This window comes from Leguminivora glycinivorella, chromosome 27 (assembly GCF_023078275.1).
Source record: "Leguminivora glycinivorella isolate SPB_JAAS2020 chromosome 27, LegGlyc_1.1, whole genome shotgun sequence".
Classification (NCBI taxonomy): domain Eukaryota; kingdom Metazoa; phylum Arthropoda; class Insecta; order Lepidoptera; family Tortricidae; genus Leguminivora; species Leguminivora glycinivorella.
Genome location: NC_062997.1, coordinates 7,247,483 through 7,265,905, shown reverse-complemented (window position 1 = coordinate 7,265,905; position 18,423 = coordinate 7,247,483). Strand labels below are relative to the sequence as shown.

At 40.1% G+C, this 18,423-nt stretch overlaps 2 protein-coding genes across 2 annotated transcripts in view; one reads left to right on the top strand and one right to left on the bottom strand.

Annotated features, from left to right (window-relative positions):
- The first annotated feature begins 6,710 nt into the window (after positions 1-6,710).
- On the top strand, positions 6,711-7,967 carry LOC125240223 (golgin subfamily A member 5-like). The gene has a single exon (XM_048148046.1). It carries the CDS (start codon positions 6,711-6,713, stop codon positions 7,965-7,967), a length of 1,257 nt encoding a protein of 418 aa, XP_048004003.1.
- Positions 7,968-16,395: 8,428 nt separating this feature from the next.
- LOC125240230 overlaps positions 16,396-18,423 on the bottom strand; it is a 63,256-nt gene continuing 61,228 nt past the window's right edge. The window contains 1 exon segment of the mRNA XM_048148056.1: positions 16,396-18,022. Coding sequence (XP_048004013.1) covers positions 16,952-18,022 — 1,071 coding nt within the window. The 3' untranslated portion in view covers positions 16,396-16,951.

The window sequence follows — 18,423 nt, the reverse complement described above, 5'->3', positions numbered from 1 at the left end:
AATGAAAAAGTGGGTCAAAAATGAAAAAGTGAGTCAAAAATGAAGTTCGGTGAAAAATGAAAAAGTGGGTCAAAAATGAGAAAGTGGGTCGAAAATGAAAAAGTGGGTGAAAAATGAAAAAGTGGGTCGAAAATGAAAAAGTGGGTGAAAAATGTAAGTGAGTGAAAAATGAAAAAGTGGGTCAAAAATGAAAAAGTGGGTCAAAAATTAAAAAGTGGGTCAAAAATGAAAAAGTGGGTGAAAAATGAGAAAGTGGGTCTAAAATGAAAAAGTGGGTCAAAAATGAAAAAGTGGGTTGGTTTGCTCACTGTCAACCTAACACGCTCCTCCTCGCTTCGCTCGTCGTCGCACCTAAACGGACTCTGTCACATATAAGTTTTCTGAGTAGCATGGGTATTTTATCTAATATAAAACATTTTTTCAATTTCCAAATTGTTATTTTGACAGATTTCGTTAAATCGATAGTCACATTATTTTTGAGCTAGCTCTTACCTTTTCCGAGATAATATGAAAAATGACATTTTTGCATAAAATCTGTTAAATAGCACTTTTTATGTCGTCTTGTACTAAGAATGTTACTAAAATCTTAATTTTCTACAAAAAATATTAAAATGGCATTTTGAAACAAAAATCTATCAAAGTGACAAAATTCCATGTCATTTGGCCAATAAATTAACAAACGGCACCTTAGACCAAAAGCTGTGATCTTGTGTCATATTCTAAAAATCTGTCAAATTCAGAATGTCATAGCTCAGGAACGGTTATAGTTAGAATAAAATGATTTTCACATTCCCACTTCTTATATGTTTCTGTATCAGACTGACATTATTTTTTTTCATTTTTGAACAACTTTTTTTCAAAATTGATATTTTGACAGATTTTGGCATATCGAAAAATACCTTTACAGATTTCGATAAACTCACACCCATAGGGTGTGAAATGATCAAAAATCGCATTATTTTTGAGCTAGCTCTTACCGTTTCCGAGATAATACGAAAAATGTCATTTTTGCTTAAAATCTGATAAATTGCACTTTTAATATCGACTTATACTAAGCATGTTACTAAAATCATAATTTTCTACAAAAAATGTTAAAATGTCATTTTGAGCTTAAAATCTGTCAAAGGAACAGTCTTGTGTAAAAACTGTTAAAATTCCATGTCATTTGGCCAATAAATTGGAAAACGACACTTAGGCCAAAAACTGTGAATTTGTGTCATTTTGTAAAAATCTGTCAACTTCAAGACGTGATAGCTCAGAAACGATTAGAGATATCGGAAAATGGACTTCAGATTCGAACTGTCGGTGGTACTTTAGTACCACACGAATTATATGTTTCCGTATCAAAATGACTTTTTTTTTTTTATTTTGGACAACTTTTTTTTTCAAAATTGACATTTTGACAGATTTTGACATATCGAAAAATACCTTTACAGATTTCGATAAACTCACACCCTATGGGTGTGAAATGATCAAAAATCACATTATTTTTGAGCTAGCTCTTACCGTTTCCGAGATAATATGAAAAATTTCATTTTTGCATAAAATCTGTTAAATTGCACTTTTAATATCACCTTATATTAAGAATGTCACAAAAATCATAATTTTCTACAAAAAATGTAAAAATGTCATTTTATGCCAAGATTTTGTCAAAGTAACAGTCTCGTGTCAAAACTGTCAAAACTCCACGTCATTTGGCCAATAAATTAGCAAGCGATACCTTAGGCCAAAAACTGTGAACTTGTGTCATTTTGTAAAAATCTGTCAACTTCAAGACGTGATAGCTCAGAAACGGTTAGAGATATCGGAAAATGGACTTCAGATTTGGACTGTCGGTGGTACTTTAGTACCACACGAGTTATATGTTTCCGTATCAAAATGACTTTTTTTTTAATTTTGGACAACTTTTTTTTTCAAAATTGACATTTTGACAGATTTTGACATATCGAAAAATACCTTTACAGATTTCGATAAACTCACACCCTGCGGGTGTGAAATGATCAAAAATCACATTATTTTTGAGCTAGCTCCTACCGTTTCCGAGATAATATGAAAAATGTCATTTTTGCATAAAATCTGTTAAATTGCACTTTTAATATCACCTTATATTAAGAATGTCACAAAAATCATAATTTTCTACAAAAAATGTAAAAATGTCATTTTATGCCAAGATTTTGTCAAAGTGACAGTCTCGTGTCAAAACTGTCAAAACTCCACGTCATTTGGCCAATAAATTAGCAAGCGACACCTTAGGCCAAAAACTGTGAACTTGTGTCATTTTCTAAAAATCTGTCAACTTTAAGACGTCATAGCTCAGAAACGGTTTGAGATATCTGAAAATGGACTTCAGATTTGGACTGTCGGTGGTACTTTAGTACCACACGAGTTATATGTTTCCGTATCAAAATGACATTTTTTTTTAATTTTTGGACAACTTTTTTTTCAAAATTAACATTTTGATAGATTTTGACATATCGAAAAATACCTTTACAGATTTCGATAAACTCACACCTATAGGGTGTGAAATGATCAAAAATCGCATTATTTTTGAGCTAGCTCTTAACGTTTCAGAGATAATATAAAAATGTCATTTTTGCATAAAATCTGTTAAATTTCACTTTTAATGCAGTCTTATACTAAGACAGTGACTAAAATCAAATTTTTCTGAACAAAATGTTAAAAAATCATTTAGAGTTAATATCTGTCAGAATGACACTATGGGTTAAAAATGACAAAGAGTGTCAAACTGTTAAATTAACATTTTCTGTCAAAACTGTCAAAATGACATGTTTGATCAAAACTGTCAAAATGATATTTTGAGAAACACTGTCAAAATGACATTTTAGTTCAAAACTGTCAAATTGACATTTTCTGTCAAAACTGTCAAAATGATGTTTTCTGTCAAAACTGTCAAATTGACATTTTCTGTCAAAACTGTCAAAATGATGTTTTCTGTCAAAACTGTCAAATTGACATTTTCTGTCAAAACTGTCAAAATGATGTTTTCTGTCTAAACTATCAAATAGACATTTTCCGTAAAAACTGTCAAAATTACATGTTTGCTCAAAACTGTCAAATTGACATTTTCTGTCAAAACTGTCAAAATGATGTTTTCTGTCTAAACTATCAAATTGACATTTTCCGTAAAAACTGTCAAAATTATATGTTTGCTCAAAACTGTCAAATTGACATTTTCTGTCAAAACTGTCAAAATGATGTTTTCTGTCAAAACTGTCAAAATGATGTTTTCTGTGAAAACTGTCAAAATGATGTTTGGTCAAAACTGTCAAATTGACATTTTCTGTCAAAACTGTCAAAATTATGTTTTCTGTCTAAACTATCAAATTGACATTTTCCGTAAAAACTGTCAAAATTACATGTTTGCTCAAAACTGTCAAATTGACATTTTCTGTCAAAACTGTCAAAATGATGTTTTCTGTCAAAACTGTCAAAATGATGTTTTCTGTGAAAACTGTCAAATTGACTTTTTCTGTCAAAACTGTCAAAATCTGTCAATTATCATTAAGATAAATAATATTATGAAAAGAAATGACATCATTTATAACCAAAACCAAATATGACAAAAGTCTGTCAAATTTGACAGTTTGACAGATACTGTCAACAACAATTATAACATATTAATTTTACACCAATATATACATACAAAATATGAAAATTCCATCAAAACTATAAAAAAACAACTTTGTATGAAAATTGGTCAAGTGCGAGTCGGATTTTACGTTTTCCATACTAATCGCTCATGAGCGCCTGAATTTTTGAAATAGCAACCATTTGGTACAAAATAGTAAAAGTTTGCTATTTTTGGTACATTCATGACGTTATATCTCGGAAACGGTAAGAGATAGAGCAAAATGGACTTCAGATTTGGGCTTTCGGTGGCACGTTAGTGCCACACGAATATTATGTTTTCGTATATATAGACCTTTTTTTGGACCGATTTGGACAAAAAAATTTTTATGAAATAATCTAACCCGGGTCTAAAATTTTTGTTTATTATCCGATTTTCATGAAAAAAATTGCATTCGATGCAAAATTACTTAAATTTTGGGGTAGCTATAAATCCAACACCCTTAAAAGAAAACCAAAGCGGAGAAAAAAAAAACAAAAACAAATGTATGGGAGGTACCAGACGCAGGATCATTTCATACCAAAAGCGAAAGACCAGAGATAGATCATGTAAAATAAAGCCCCTATACCAAGTTTGAAAGAAATCTACCGAGGACGGTACCTATAACCTAACCTAACCTAACCTAACCTAACCTAACCTAACCTAACCTAACCTAACCTAACCTAACCTAACCTAACCTAACCTAACCTAACCTAACCTAACCTAACCTAACCTAACCTAACCTAACCTAACCTAACCTAACCTAACCTAACCTAACCTAACCTAACCTAACCTAACCTAACCTAACCTAACCAGTCACGTGCCACCCTGCGTCGTAGCAACATCTTTTTCGCAAAGCTCCGCAGTTAAAAATTCGTGGACGTGGCAATTTTCATCCGATCGGCCTCAAACAAGTGTCGCGTGGTGCGGAATTACAAGACCCATCGAACGGATTACAGTGCGTGAAGGTTTAAGTGCAGTGGAAACCAAAAATTGGCAAAAACCGTCAATTTTAAGGTTAGGACAACCTAAAAGAGTGCATAGAACAGAAACGGACTGTGACATCTACACGTGCAATATACCAGCAGAAGCAGCTTGCAGAGAGCTATCCAACGACACCTCAAACGCACCTGGGCACCGCAACACCGAGGCACAATCACCAGAAAAACAAGAACCACGTGGCCACGAGGTCAGCGAAATAGAGCAGCTGGGAACTTCACATTCAGCACAGGAAAACCTCTCATCGGACTCATCCAATTGGTACTTTGTTTTGAATTTTTGGACTTATAGTTTTGGAAAAAATTTAAAATCAAAATTGAAACTTTAAGTGTTAATAAAAGAAAATCTTCAGTCAGACCATATACTTTTTATTGTGATTCCTGTTGCGCGCTTGGACAAAGAACTGATCTTCAAAGTTCCAGAGACATATAGACATTAGTGACCAAGAATTTTGAGTTTTTCAAAAAATTTTGAAAAAGTGACCTCCTGTAAAATTTTTGTATAGGAAAAAGTCTGTTAGATATAAGGTAGTATAAGTCTCTAGATTTAGATATTTTTAGTAATTTTTCCGGATTTTTGCAGCTTACGGTTTTCGAGTTACAAATTTTTAAACATTTTTTTCAATTAAATCGAAAACAAATAGAAAAAATCAATTTTTTATAGTGTCAATAGCTTTAGAATCCATATTTCATCACCCCCAACCCCAAACGCCATCCCTCTAGCATTAAAATCAAAAGGAAACCAAATTTTCGGCCATTTTGTTTTTTGATACCAAATTTGAAAATTTAAATAACTCGGGAACCGTGTGACGTACAAGATCCAACTTTTCACAGATCATATTCATTTTTAAGGCCCTACTGGTTGTGTGTGGTTTTAACCTTGTATCTCCAAAAAATTTTTAGAGGCCATTTACCCCTCAAAACGCGTAGAGGAGATAGAGCCACACACCCCAGAAAAAGTCCGGTCCTTCTACGACCTTTGGTTGCAAAGTTAGAAGCCGTCAAAGTCAAGATCTGACAGTTGGGCGGCCATCTTGTTTTTACTTAGCCATCCATAGCTCGGCAACCGGAGGTCCTACGAAGACGGGATTTTCGAAACTGAATTAAGGGCATACAACTCTACCCCTCCACAACATAAAATCCAAAAAGGAGCTGTCAAAAAATCAGATCCGGAAGACCAGCCCGGCGGACAGAGCGGGTCCGACATCGCACCTTTGCCGAAGACCCGAGGTCGCTGCGGCCTCTAGAACCGGAGATATCGGCAATCAAAGTTGTACTTTGACAGTTCGGCCGCCATTTTGAAAATTTTTAAACCTAAATATCTCCGCTTCCCGTGGCCGCAGAGGGCAGCGGTTTTCTCTGTGGGGTCGACAGGACACTCCTCTTTACGCTTGGCAACCTTCCGGAAGTTTTTGGAAACTTTTGGAAATTGGAAATTTCCAAAAATTTCCAAAAATTTTTTGAAAACAAGCTCGGTCAAATTGTGGAGCTTGTTGAGCCTTGAAAAACGAGCCCAAGCACGAGTGATTTGGACCAAAAACGCCGGAGATATCCATAGATACCGAAACGGAAACCGGAAACCAGACCTGAAACCGGATATTTCAAACCACCCTAGCTCCGGCGTTTCAACTCACGGGTACCCCGTGTTTGGTATCGTTAGAAAGGGCTCGGGGAGAGCTATCCACTGGAGCAGACATTTCGGTTTCTACGTAGAGTCGAAAAATTTTCGACCTGGGAAAAACCGCCAGAAATCTTGTAGTGATAGTATATTAGTTAATAAGACTGAATTAAAGAGTCTGCGACTCTATATTAAGAAAAACCTCTGACTCTACTTTTTCAAAATTTTAGCTTTATTTTATTATTACTTTTTACAAACCTACCCATAACCTAGACAATTTACCTCCCCTTTACAGAGGTAAAAACTCCAACTTATCCCCTCGACATCCATGAGCAACAGCACAATGCTCAGAACACCAGCGAAAAACCCGGTCCCCAATGCCTCGCCTAAAAAACCGGAAAAATCTGAAACACGACCATCAGTAAGGCGAAGCATTGGGGAGTGGGAATTGGGTAAGACGTTCAGCATGTCACCAAGTCCGGAGTCCGCGGGGACGTCGGGAGCAGGCGACAAGGTGAAGCCAGCTCCAGAGGCCCCCTCGGCGCCGGCGGCGGAAATCACTACACCGGAAACTAAGAAAGCCCAAAGCATCACACAAAAGGCAAAAACAAAAGTGACCAAGCCGCCGGTGACAGAAACTTCCACCGTCCCGACAAAAAAGTACGTGAGTAGACTTTCAGAAGCCAAGGCCAATTTGGACAAAGCAAACGAGCGTCTAAAGGAATCGGGCAATATCAAAACAATAATTAAAGTGGAAGTAAAACAAGCCCTAGAGCGACTATACGCACTAGTAAAGGAGGCGGAGGCAGAACTGGCTAGAGAGAGAGGAAAAGGGACCAACGCGACAAAGCCGGCGACTCCAACAGAGCCAGAAGACAAAACCGCACAACCGGATCCCACGCTGGAAATAGAATCGAGAGAGAAGGATGTGAGAGAAAGATTTAACAAAATGGAAGAGTATATGAAAGAAAACGAAAGGAGAATGATAGAGAGTGAAAGAAGACAGAGTGAACACATAAAAAAGATGGATGAACTGAAGATAGCGCTAGAGGAGCACAAGGAGAACATGAAAGGGGCCACATATGCCAGCGTGACAGCGACGCGTCCAAATCACCCTCAACGAAGCACTCTGCACTCGGTTGTAGTCACATCAACCGATGAAACGGAAACTGGTGAGGCCGTACTGGAGAAAGTCAGAAAGACAGTCGACGCGAAAGACGGATGGATAAGAGTGGAGAAAGTGAGAAAAGCCAAAGACAGGAAAGTAATCATGGGATTCGAAACCACGGAGGAGAGAAAAAAGGCACTGGAAAGGCTTTCGAAAGAAGGAACAAACTTGTGCGTAGAGGAAGTGAAAAACAAAGACCCCCAACTGATCCTCAGAAACGTCCTACAAATAAATACTGACGAAGATATTAAAAAAGCCCTGAGGAATCAGAACAGGGGGATTTTCCATGACCTCAGCACAGAAGAGGACCGCGTGGAGATCAGGTATAGGCGGAAAACCAGAAATCCACACACAAGCAACATAATAATCAGTGTGTCGCCGTCCATATGGCGTAGAGTGATGGATATTGGCAGCGTACATATCGATCTCCAACGAGTCAGAGCCGAAGATCAATCCCCCTGGTACAGTGTACTCGCTGCTTGGGATTCGGGCACGGCAAAAGGTTTTGCAAAGAGGCGGTCGACCTCTGCAGCCATTGCGGTGGGCCGCACCTGAGGGGCGAGTGCGCTGACTACCTAGCTAACATACCCGCGACCTGTAAAAACTGCGCTAGAGAAAAACTCGATCATCAAGAGCATAACGCGTTCAGCAGCGAGTGCCCGTGTCGAAAAAAATGGGATATATTAGCACGAGCAAACGTAGCATACTGCTAAGGGCACCCAAACACAAGCCAACAAATATTTAATAGCCCAAGCAAACCTCCAACGGTCCAAATTGGCAACAACTGAACTGTTGATAGAAGCAAAGCGGCGGGGAGTTGCAGTGGCACTCCTACAAGAACCATACGTGGGGGCTGCCAGGGAGATGAGAAGTTACAGGGGCGTTAGGATCTTCCAAAGCACTGATATAGGAGAAGGAACTGTGAAGGCTGCAATAGCAGTCTTAGACCAGGACTTAGACGTCATTCAGTGTCCAAAACTCACCACGAATAACATCGTCGTGGTGAGGATCCGAACCAGTGCGTGGGAAGTCACGCTTGTCTCCATCTACCTGGAATGTCCACAACAAAACCACCCAATTGGACCAGACCTGAACCACCTCGCCCTGATAGCTCGAGAAACCGGCTCCAGGACATGGATCGTGGGAGGCGACGTAAACGCCAAAAGCATGTGGTGGGGAAGCCCGGTAAATGATTACAGAGGTGAAGAGCTGTCCGGAACTCTAGACGAGCTAAATATGTCTATACTAAATAGAGGAAACATACCGACCTTCGACACTGTCCGAGGGGGAAAAGGTATCAAAGCTTTGTGGACATCACGGCCTGCTCAACGGACATCCTCAGCTTGATGGGCGAGTGGAGAGTAGACGAAAGCCTCACGAGCTCGGACCACAACGGCATACTTTTTGAAATATACCTGCAAAAATCCAAAGGCATTACAATAAACAGGACTACTAGAATCTTCAATACAAAAAAGGCAAACTGGCCAGAGTTCTGTGCAAAACTCGGCGAACTGACACTTGAACACAAGCTAACACAAACTGAAATAGTAAAGATAATTAACACAGAAGAATTAGAAAAAGTCACACAAAAACTCACACAAATAATTACAGAAGCATGCAAGAAATCAATGCCACTAAAGAAAACCAAAGAAATACTCACCGTGCCGTGGTGGTCCGAGAAACTCGCAGAGATGAAGAGGGAAGTTGCAAGAAGAAAACGTAGGATCCGATGCGCAGCTCCAATCCGCAGAGCGAAGGTTGTTGAAGAGTACCTAGAACAAAAAGAAAAATATGAGACAGAGACAGCAAAAGCTCAGACAAACAGTTGGAAGGAGTTCTGCTGTAAGCAGGATAGAGAGAGTGTCTGGGATGGCATCTATAGGGTAATAGGAAGAACCATACAGAGAAAAGAGGACAGACCGCTGGAACAAAACGGCGAGGCACTAGACGCAAAAGGCTCTGTTAAATTGTTAGCAGAAACCTTTTACCCAGAAGACCTCACATCCAGCGACAATGCGTTCCACCAAAACATCAGGCAGAGAGCTGAAATGGTGAATGCACAGGAGCATGTGGGACCAAGCGACCCACCGTTCACCATGGAGGAACTAAAAACTGCCAGTGAGTCTTTCAACCCTAAAAAAGCTCCTGGAGACGATGGCTTCACCGCTGACATATGTCTTCAGGCTATAAGATGCGTCCCGGAACTATTCTTGCAGCTTCTGAACAAATGCCTGGAACTCAACCACTTCCCGGAAATATGGAAGAGAGCCACGGTAATTGTACTGAGAAAGCCTGGCAAAAGTGACTATACTGTTCCGAAAGCGTATAGGCCAATAGGCCTCCTGCCAGTGCTCGGGAAAACCCTTGAAAAAATGTTGGTGGCCCGCCTCAGGTTCCATCTGCTACCGAACATGAGTACCCGCCAGTATGGATTCATGCCGCAAAGAAGCACCGAAGACTCCCTCTATAACCTAATGCAATACATCCGCAGTAAAATCAATCATAAGGAAATTGTCACAGTGGTATCCTTGGATATAGAGGGAGCCTTCGATAGCGCATGGTGGCCAGCGATAAGAGTCCGACTGGCGGAAGAAAACTGTCCGCTGAACCTGAGACGTACTTTTGATAGCTATCTCTGCAATCGGAAGGTGATTGTCAAGTACGCAGGAGAGGAGTACGCCAAAAGCACAAACAAAGGATGTGTCCAAGGGTCAATCGGAGGCCCAATCCTTTGGAACCTCCTATTGGACCCCCTCCTAAAAAGCCTAGAAGCGAAGGGAGACTTTTGCCAGGCTTTTGCAGACGACGTGGTCATGGCATTCCACGGTAAAACGGCCCTGGAAATCGAAAGGCGTGCAAACTCTGCTCTTGAATACGTTCGGGCGTGGGGTGTCGATAACAAATTAAAGTTCGCTCCGCAAAAAACAAACGCGATGACGATCACTAAAAAATTAAAATACGACACTCCTCGCCTGACCATGGGAGGGATCGGGATAGACATGTCTGACGAAATAAAACTGTTAGGGGTTACTATAGACCGGAAGCTCACCTTTAATACCCACATTTCAAACGTCTGTAAAAAGGCTACTGGCGCGTATAAACAGTTGGCAAAGGCGGCAAAAGTGAGTTGGGGACTTCACCCAGAAGTCATAAAAACAATATACGTGGCTACCATGGAACCCATTGTACTGTACGCCGCCAGTGTCTGGGCACCAGCTGCCAATAAAGAAATGGCAAAAAGGCAGTTCGAGGCACTACAACGCGGGATAGCCCAAAAACAGTGCAAAGCCTACCGCACTGTCTCCATGAACGCAGCGCTTGCGCTGGCCGGGATGATCCCTCTTGACCTCCGAATCCGCGAGGCGGCCTTGTTATACGAGGCCAAAAAGGGAATATCCCGACCGGAGCTGGCGGACAGAGAAGTGGAGCGCATGGCCCCAGCAATGAAAGCACCTCACCCAGCCGATTATATCACGCTGGGATTCCTCAGCCTGGAGAACAGAGAAATGCTGGATCAAAACTGTAATTTTGATGTTCGCATTTTTACAGACGGGAGCAAGATCGAGGGCAGGGTGGGGGCCGCACTATCCATATGGAGTGGCGATGTTGAAACAAAAGCCCTCAAGCTTGCTCTCCCCAAGTACTGCACCGTATTCCAGGCTGAGCTCCTAGCACTATGCGAGGCGACTCGAGCTGTAGCGGGGCATAGCGCGACGTCCTTTGGTATATACAGTGACTCCAGAGCTGCTCTGCAAACAGTCATAAACCATCGTTGTTTCCACCCGCTAGCTGTAAAAACGAGAGATCACATCAAATCAGTATCTCTCCAGAATAAAGTATTAACCTTGTTCTGGATCAAAGCACATGCGGGATTGGAAGGCAACGAAAGAGCCGACGAACTAGCCAAAGAGGCAGCCTTGAGATTCAAAGGACGTCCACACTACGATCTTTGCCCGGTCTCCTACGTAAAGCGAGAGATTCGAGCTGAGACGCTTGAGGAGTGGGATCGCAGATATAAAACGGGCAGCACTGCCTCGACAACCAAGCTGTTTTTCCCGAACATAGAAGCGGCGTATCGGATAGTGCGAAAAATTAAACTGGATGGAATAACCACACAATTACTCACGGGGCACGGCGGATTCTCCGAGTACCTGAACCGCTTCAAGTGCAAGGACGATCCGTCGTGTTCATGCGAACCCGGGAAACCGGAAAGTTTAATACACATCCTAACAGAATGTCCCCAATTTGGAAAAACTAGACACAACATTGAAGCCGAGATAGACGAAATTATCAGCATAGAAAACTTCAGTAATATAGTATGTAGTGATGAAAAAAGGGACAAGTTTTTAAAATATTGTGTAAAAATAGTGACAATTGTAGTAAATAAAAATAAGTAGTTATAGATAAAAATATGATAGTCATATATTTTTTGATAAAAATATTAATACTGTCATATGCAAAAAATTGTAAATAAATAGAAATGTAAGTAAATTAGAAATAAAGGCAACCAATGTTAAATAAAAGAAATAAAAATACACCCCAATAAACTCCCGCAAATCCCCCAATGTCCTATATCTGACTGCCAACCGTTGTATTTTACTTACACCATTACAAAAGATAAATAAATAAAGATAAATATAGTTAGCTGAGAATCCCACTCAGAATAGTAAGAAAGATGATGTATGAATGAAAGACTTGTATGAAGCATAAAAGTGCGAGAAGAATAACTGCGAGAACTGGAATGAATGAACAATAGATAGAAAAAGACTCCGATAATGTTGGAGGAACAAGTTAAAAAAAAAAAAAAAAAAAAAAAAAACCTAACCTAACCTAACCTAACCTAACCTAACCTAACCTAACCTAACCTAACCTAACCTAACTCAAAACCTAACCTAACTCAAAACCTAACCTAACTCAAAACCTAACCTAACTCAAAACCTAACCTAACTCAAAACCTAACCTAACTCAAAACCTAACCTAACTCAAAACCTAACCTAACTCAAAACCTAACCTAACTCAAAACCTAACCTAACTCAAAACCTAACCTAACTCAAAACCTAACCTAACTCAAAACCTAACCTAACTCAAAACCTAACCTAACTCAAAACCTAACCTAACTCAAAACCTAACCTAACTCAAAACCTAACCTAACTCAAAACCTAACCTAACTCAAAACCTAACCTAACTCAAAACCTAACCTAACTCAAAACCTAACCTAACTCAAAACCTAACCTAACTCAAAACCTAACCTAACTCAAAACCTAACCTAACTCAAAACCTAACCTAACTCAAAAACCTAACCTAACTCAAAACCTAACCTAACTCAAAACCTAACCTAACTCAAAACCTAACCTAACTCAAAACCTAACCTAACTCAAAACCTAACCTAACTCAAAACCTAACCTAACTCAAAACCTAACCTAACTCCGAACCTTACCTAACCACTCTATTTGTAAAATCACCACATGATTCTGAGGAAAATTTTAATAGCGCCATTTATCTTAAGAGCGGTGCCATCTACCGGACAGGTCGTCGGAATTCCCATTCATGCGTTACCTTGGAGACTCCTCTTTCGGATATCTGTGATGTCTGACGGAATTATTGTCTACGATTACATCCTGTAATGCGATCAAAACATTTCTTTAAATCAATTAACGTTAGATTCCAAAACGTTTCGTTTGTTCCGCTATGTTTAACTATTTCGTTAGAATTCTGGATGATGTTATTAATAATACCTTTTTTTTTTATATAGTTTCGTGTTTCGTATATTGAATTTATGATGATTGTTTCAATTATTATTAAATAATAATTTATTGTATCATAATACCCAACCGGACGTGCTTACTACTAGCGCCCTCTAGTGACGAGTAGTAACTGAATTCCTCGAAAGATGTCTTTATCAACTCTGTTTTAAGTTTTTCCTAATTTAGCTAAGTCCCTCGGCTACCTTTTATGAATCGTAGGGATAGGTCGTCAGACATGCACATTATTCTGTAGTTATCGTTCGTTACCTTCGGTCCTACTAGATGGCGCTAGTAGTCTTCAATATCGAACTCAAACTAGCAGCATGTAAATTTTTCCTATAGCTTAACATTTCCAAAAGTGTGTTTTGCCCGACTGATGATGATGAATGATTTTTTTTTTCATTCGTCAATAATGTGTTAATCAAAATAAGTGGAATATAGTAAAGCTAATATAAAATAAATCATTAATGTATCGCTAAATGTCGCCACTAATCCCATAATATCTATAGAAACTACTCAGTTTTTTGTTACAACTTTTACAATGTCTGCATTTGGTCTGCATCGACGTCCTAAACGCCGCTGTGTCCTTTATATTATGACCTTTGGAACAAGTTTTCCAAAAAAAAAATCGTAATAGCTTACAGCTTCTCAACAAATTTTCATTGACATGTGCGGTTTTACAACAATTATGCCGCCTTGTAAATGAAACAAATAAGTAATTACAAACTATAGGAATGGAGTTGAATAGTATTGAAAGTTAATTTGTATTTCACTCTTTCCTTAGACCTGGATGGACATCTGTCCATCACCAGATCAGTAGCCCATTTCTCAAACCTGAAACTTACAAACTTCTTTCAACTTGTGACATTGGAGCTGTTGTTGAACTACTTGTAATTTCTAACTTGTAGCTTCTCTTTTCCGCACGTGTATCGTCAGGTATTACACTACAGCAAAAATTAAACCTCGATTTGGACACTAAATCCAAAATGAAACAACAACGAACATTTTGGAACTGGAATATTTATTAAAATATTATTTACAAGGTATTCAAAGTCTCATAACTACACTTACGGCAAACTAGAGTATGTACGACAGTAGGTACGTTATTGCTCGGCCGCGGCGCGGCGAAGGCAGTACGCAGCAATAACACATAGCTCCGCGCGTCCCTCCGCAAGCAGCAATCATTGCATTACTTAATAATACATACATTCGGAAACGCATCTACAGTTATGTACAAAGCATTTATTATTAAAAATACCTAAACATTATTTATTTTAATAAACTATATTTGGAATAAATTATTTTATTTAAACATCATATACAGAGTGCTTATATACATCGGTGAAGTGAACAAGGTTCAGTTAAACCTACGTATATTTATTAACAAATTAAACAGGCGTTTTAATTCGATAGATACAATACGTAGGAACGACCGAAGTCAATTCATTCAATCAAAATGTAAAAAAGATCTAAAGAATTCATTGAATGTTACACATTTGTAATAAATTGCATTTTGATATGTTTTCGCTGTAGATTGGTGCGCGTGTCAGTCGCAATCTCAGCACACTAACTATTAAGGACAACTCTCCCCGGTCTCCCCTCCCGCCGCGAGCGACACAGGCACTAAGCTATAGTAAAACGTAATATTAGGTACAATTTATTCACTTCGACCTTATTATGCTATCCTTTCATTGTATTACAGACAATCTTGGAAAAAAAAAAATAGTGAGACCAGTGGCCCATTTCTGAAAGCTGAAAGTTACAAGCGGAAGTCTCTTTTCAATTTGTCATATTAGACAGTGACTACTACTTGTAAATTGTAACTTGTAGCTCCGAGAAATGGGTCCCAGAGCACCGCCTATAGTATATCAGTAATTTTGATTTTAGATGTGGGTTTTATTTTACAAGGGGGCAATGTTGTTTAACCGCACGTGGCGTATTGATAATCGAGCAAACGAAAGATTCCAACATTGAAACGCGAGCGTAGCGACTGGTTCAAAAAGTGGAATCTGGTTACCAGGGTTTAAACGCAGGTTAAACAAAGTTTGCCGCCGAGGGGAAAAACAATATATAATATTAATTGAATAATCAACTGCAATAGGCGTTACTCTCACCTTTCACAAAACATCATTTTTGTAAAATCTCTAATAGATATCAAATTGTTCGCAATGTAGGAATCAAATTCATTTGGAATGCAAAATACAGGAAATATCTTTTTACAAAGTATAGGAATTTGGAGTCGAACAGTAAAAAAAAAAAAAAAAAGTTAATTTGAATTTCACTCAAATACCTCAGGACTAGGGTAGATCCATCGTCAGATCAGTGGCCAGTTTTCAAACGTGAAAGTTACAAGTTACAACTTGTCACATTGGATATTTGTAATTTGTAACTTGTAACGAAGAATGGACCGCTGGATGGTACAATTGTACTACATAGTCTCCAACTTACATCATGTATGTCAAGTTTGATCACAATAGAATAACGGATGGTTTCACCCAAACGTACAACTTACCGGGTGGGGTTACTCTAAAAGGTACAGTGGGGCAAATCTTGGGGGGGGGGGGGGGGGGGGGGGGGGGGGGGGGGGGGGGGGCAATCGTAACTAATCCATTTTTTCCATTATTACACTATGATGTTGAGATCTACATGTATCCTCTGAACACGCCTACCATATATAACCGGTGGACACTATTTAATAATACAAACATTGTAAAACATGGAAAAAATTGATCAATTACATTTGCCTCGGGATTTGCCCCGCCTAGTCCGCCTACCTTAACACGAAAAAAAAAACTTTGAACTCTTCAAACTGAACAAAATGTTTACAGTTACTTGCAAAAATTGATTTTTAGTTAGACATACCTATTGCGAATGTTTGCGTGTGTAAAGCGCGATAAGTAATAAAATAGGACATTGAAATACTTCATAGTGTTTGAAGTCATGAGACAAAATGATCGTCTGAGGAGTACAAATTATCTGAACACGCTTTTATGCTCATAATAATCTTATTTACATATGTTTGCTCTCGTAGATACAAACGAACGAACCGACACGCCCACCCGGTACATAGCGAGTTAAACAGTAGCTTCAAATGTGACGTTTTCAACTAAAAGGTACCACATAGTCGCTTACCGGCCGAAAGCTCGCATACCTAGTGCCGGTTATAGCGTCCTTATGTTCAAGTGAAATGGTGTAACCACATCTATCCGCACCGATTCTTATGATCTTTTATTTTATTCATGTATGAGAAATCGCTCCTTAGTATAAAGATGCTTACGCCCCGGTGTTTTCAGTCAAAGGAAATAGTAAATCCGATGTACTTAGTATATGTTTAGGAAACTCAAGGATAGAGGGCGTGAAAAACAATAGGCTAGTTTCCTACAGTTAAAATAATAAAATATTTTATACAGTGCATGAAATAAAGCAACACATAATTAGAAGAAAAATATGGACAGCAGTAGTTTAAACATAATTTCTATTTAATAGGTCAAAGTGTTATAAGGTGCTATAAGGAACCTTTAGGCATGGAAAGTCACATGAAAAGTTGTTGTAACTTAATAATAGATGGCGCTGCATTCGAAAATCTTGACTAATAACTCACATAGTATTGAATATACTCTATGGCTTACGCGTCGGAAAATTGAACGCATGCGCACGCATGTTTATAGTACCGAGCGATTTCTCATACAAAAATTAAATTAAAAATCATCATGAGACGCGAATTGATGTTGATGCGGATATATGGGTAACCAGTAACCACTCAAAGTGTGGTATCTTTCTGCCCTAGCTTCGAGCTCAGACGGTGAGGCTGGTGATGAGCTGCTGGCACAGCTTGCCGTACTCGCGCTGGTCGCCCGAGATCCTCCTCATCTTCAGCCCCTTCTTCTCGCACGCCTTGTTCTCGCACAGCACCAGCTCGATCTGGATCCCCCCCGAGTACTCCAGGCTCAAGCCGGGCCGCGTCTCGTCGTTCTGACTCTCCACGAAGATGTTCTGCGGGGGAACCCTCGTGTTTATAGCTTCTTTGAGTAACTCCACTATCCTCTGCGAGTCTAATTTAGAACACACCGTGGACAACATCACTTCGTAAGACTCCTGTATGCAGGAGACTTTTTGCGGACTTAATAATATAGGTATCTTATCATCCGGCCGGCAAATGTCAGTCAATCTTAAATCCATAGTGGATTTCTGCAGTTTATCTATCTCCTCCCCTTCATCGCATTTTTCTAACCTGTCCCTTGGGAAATACTCCTCCTGAACATCGCCTAAGATACCCTGATTTGAGAAGGAAGATCTAGGAGTCTCTCCTTTTTCTGAGAAGCTCCCGCGACCCAAATCGCTTCTCTCTGAAAAGGACGAGCGTCCGTAATCACCGCGCTCCGAGAAGCTTCCTCTATCTGAGAATGAGAATGATTCTCGATGCTCGGAGAAGCTCCCCCGGTTCTCACTGAACCCGGAGCTGACGGAGACTATGTTAGAGTAGATGGAGTGTACGTTCTGTTCGCAGTTGGGCGAGTCGTTGCTGAGTGAATCGTCGCTGAACCCTAAGCTCTTCTCGCTGTTCCTCCTGCTCTTTTCCTCTTTAGGACTCTGCATGTCTGCGTCCCTGTCCTCCTCGTGCGGGGCCTCGTGGCTGGGCTTGCGGCCGATGCCGCGCGTGATGGAGGGCTCCAGGTCGGAGGGCTCGGAGATGACGAGCTGGGGGAGGAGGGGGGGGTGGTAGATGGGGGGGCGGTCTAGGCTGTCGTCGCTGTCGTCGGAGGAGGCGACGAGCGTGACCTCGGAGCCGAGGCAGTCGGTGAGCGAGATCTGCGGGTGCGCGGACGCGTACGCCTGGAACTGCTGCTGCAGGTTGCGGCTCATCTCCTGCACGAGAAAAACACATACATAGGTAATAGGCTACTCGCCTCCTAGTCAAATCAGCTTCTTTTTAAGAACTCAACGAGGATGCGGTGTGCTGATGACGGGAGGACTAACGGAACTGACTTGTTCCGTCTATTGTCCTTTGAGTCGTCGGCAACCCGAACCCTCCTTGGAACTTGTACACTCCTGTTTACTGTGTATTTTACACAGCAAAAGAGAATGTACAAGTTTCTAATGGGGTGGCAACGCGCATGTGACACTCTTTGAGTTGCAGGCGTCCATAGGTTACGGTGACCGCTTTCCATCAGGCGGGCCGTACGCTTGTTTACCACCGACGTAATATAAAAACTGTCAAAACGAATTTGAACGACTTGCTAATATGGAATTAATATGAAATCGAATTG

What these genes read in the sequence shown, in the direction of transcription:
- LOC125240223 (XM_048148046.1), top strand. Translation starts at nt 6,711, where the DNA reads ATGTCACCAAGTCCGGAGTCCGCGGGGACGTCGGGAGCAGGCGACAAG.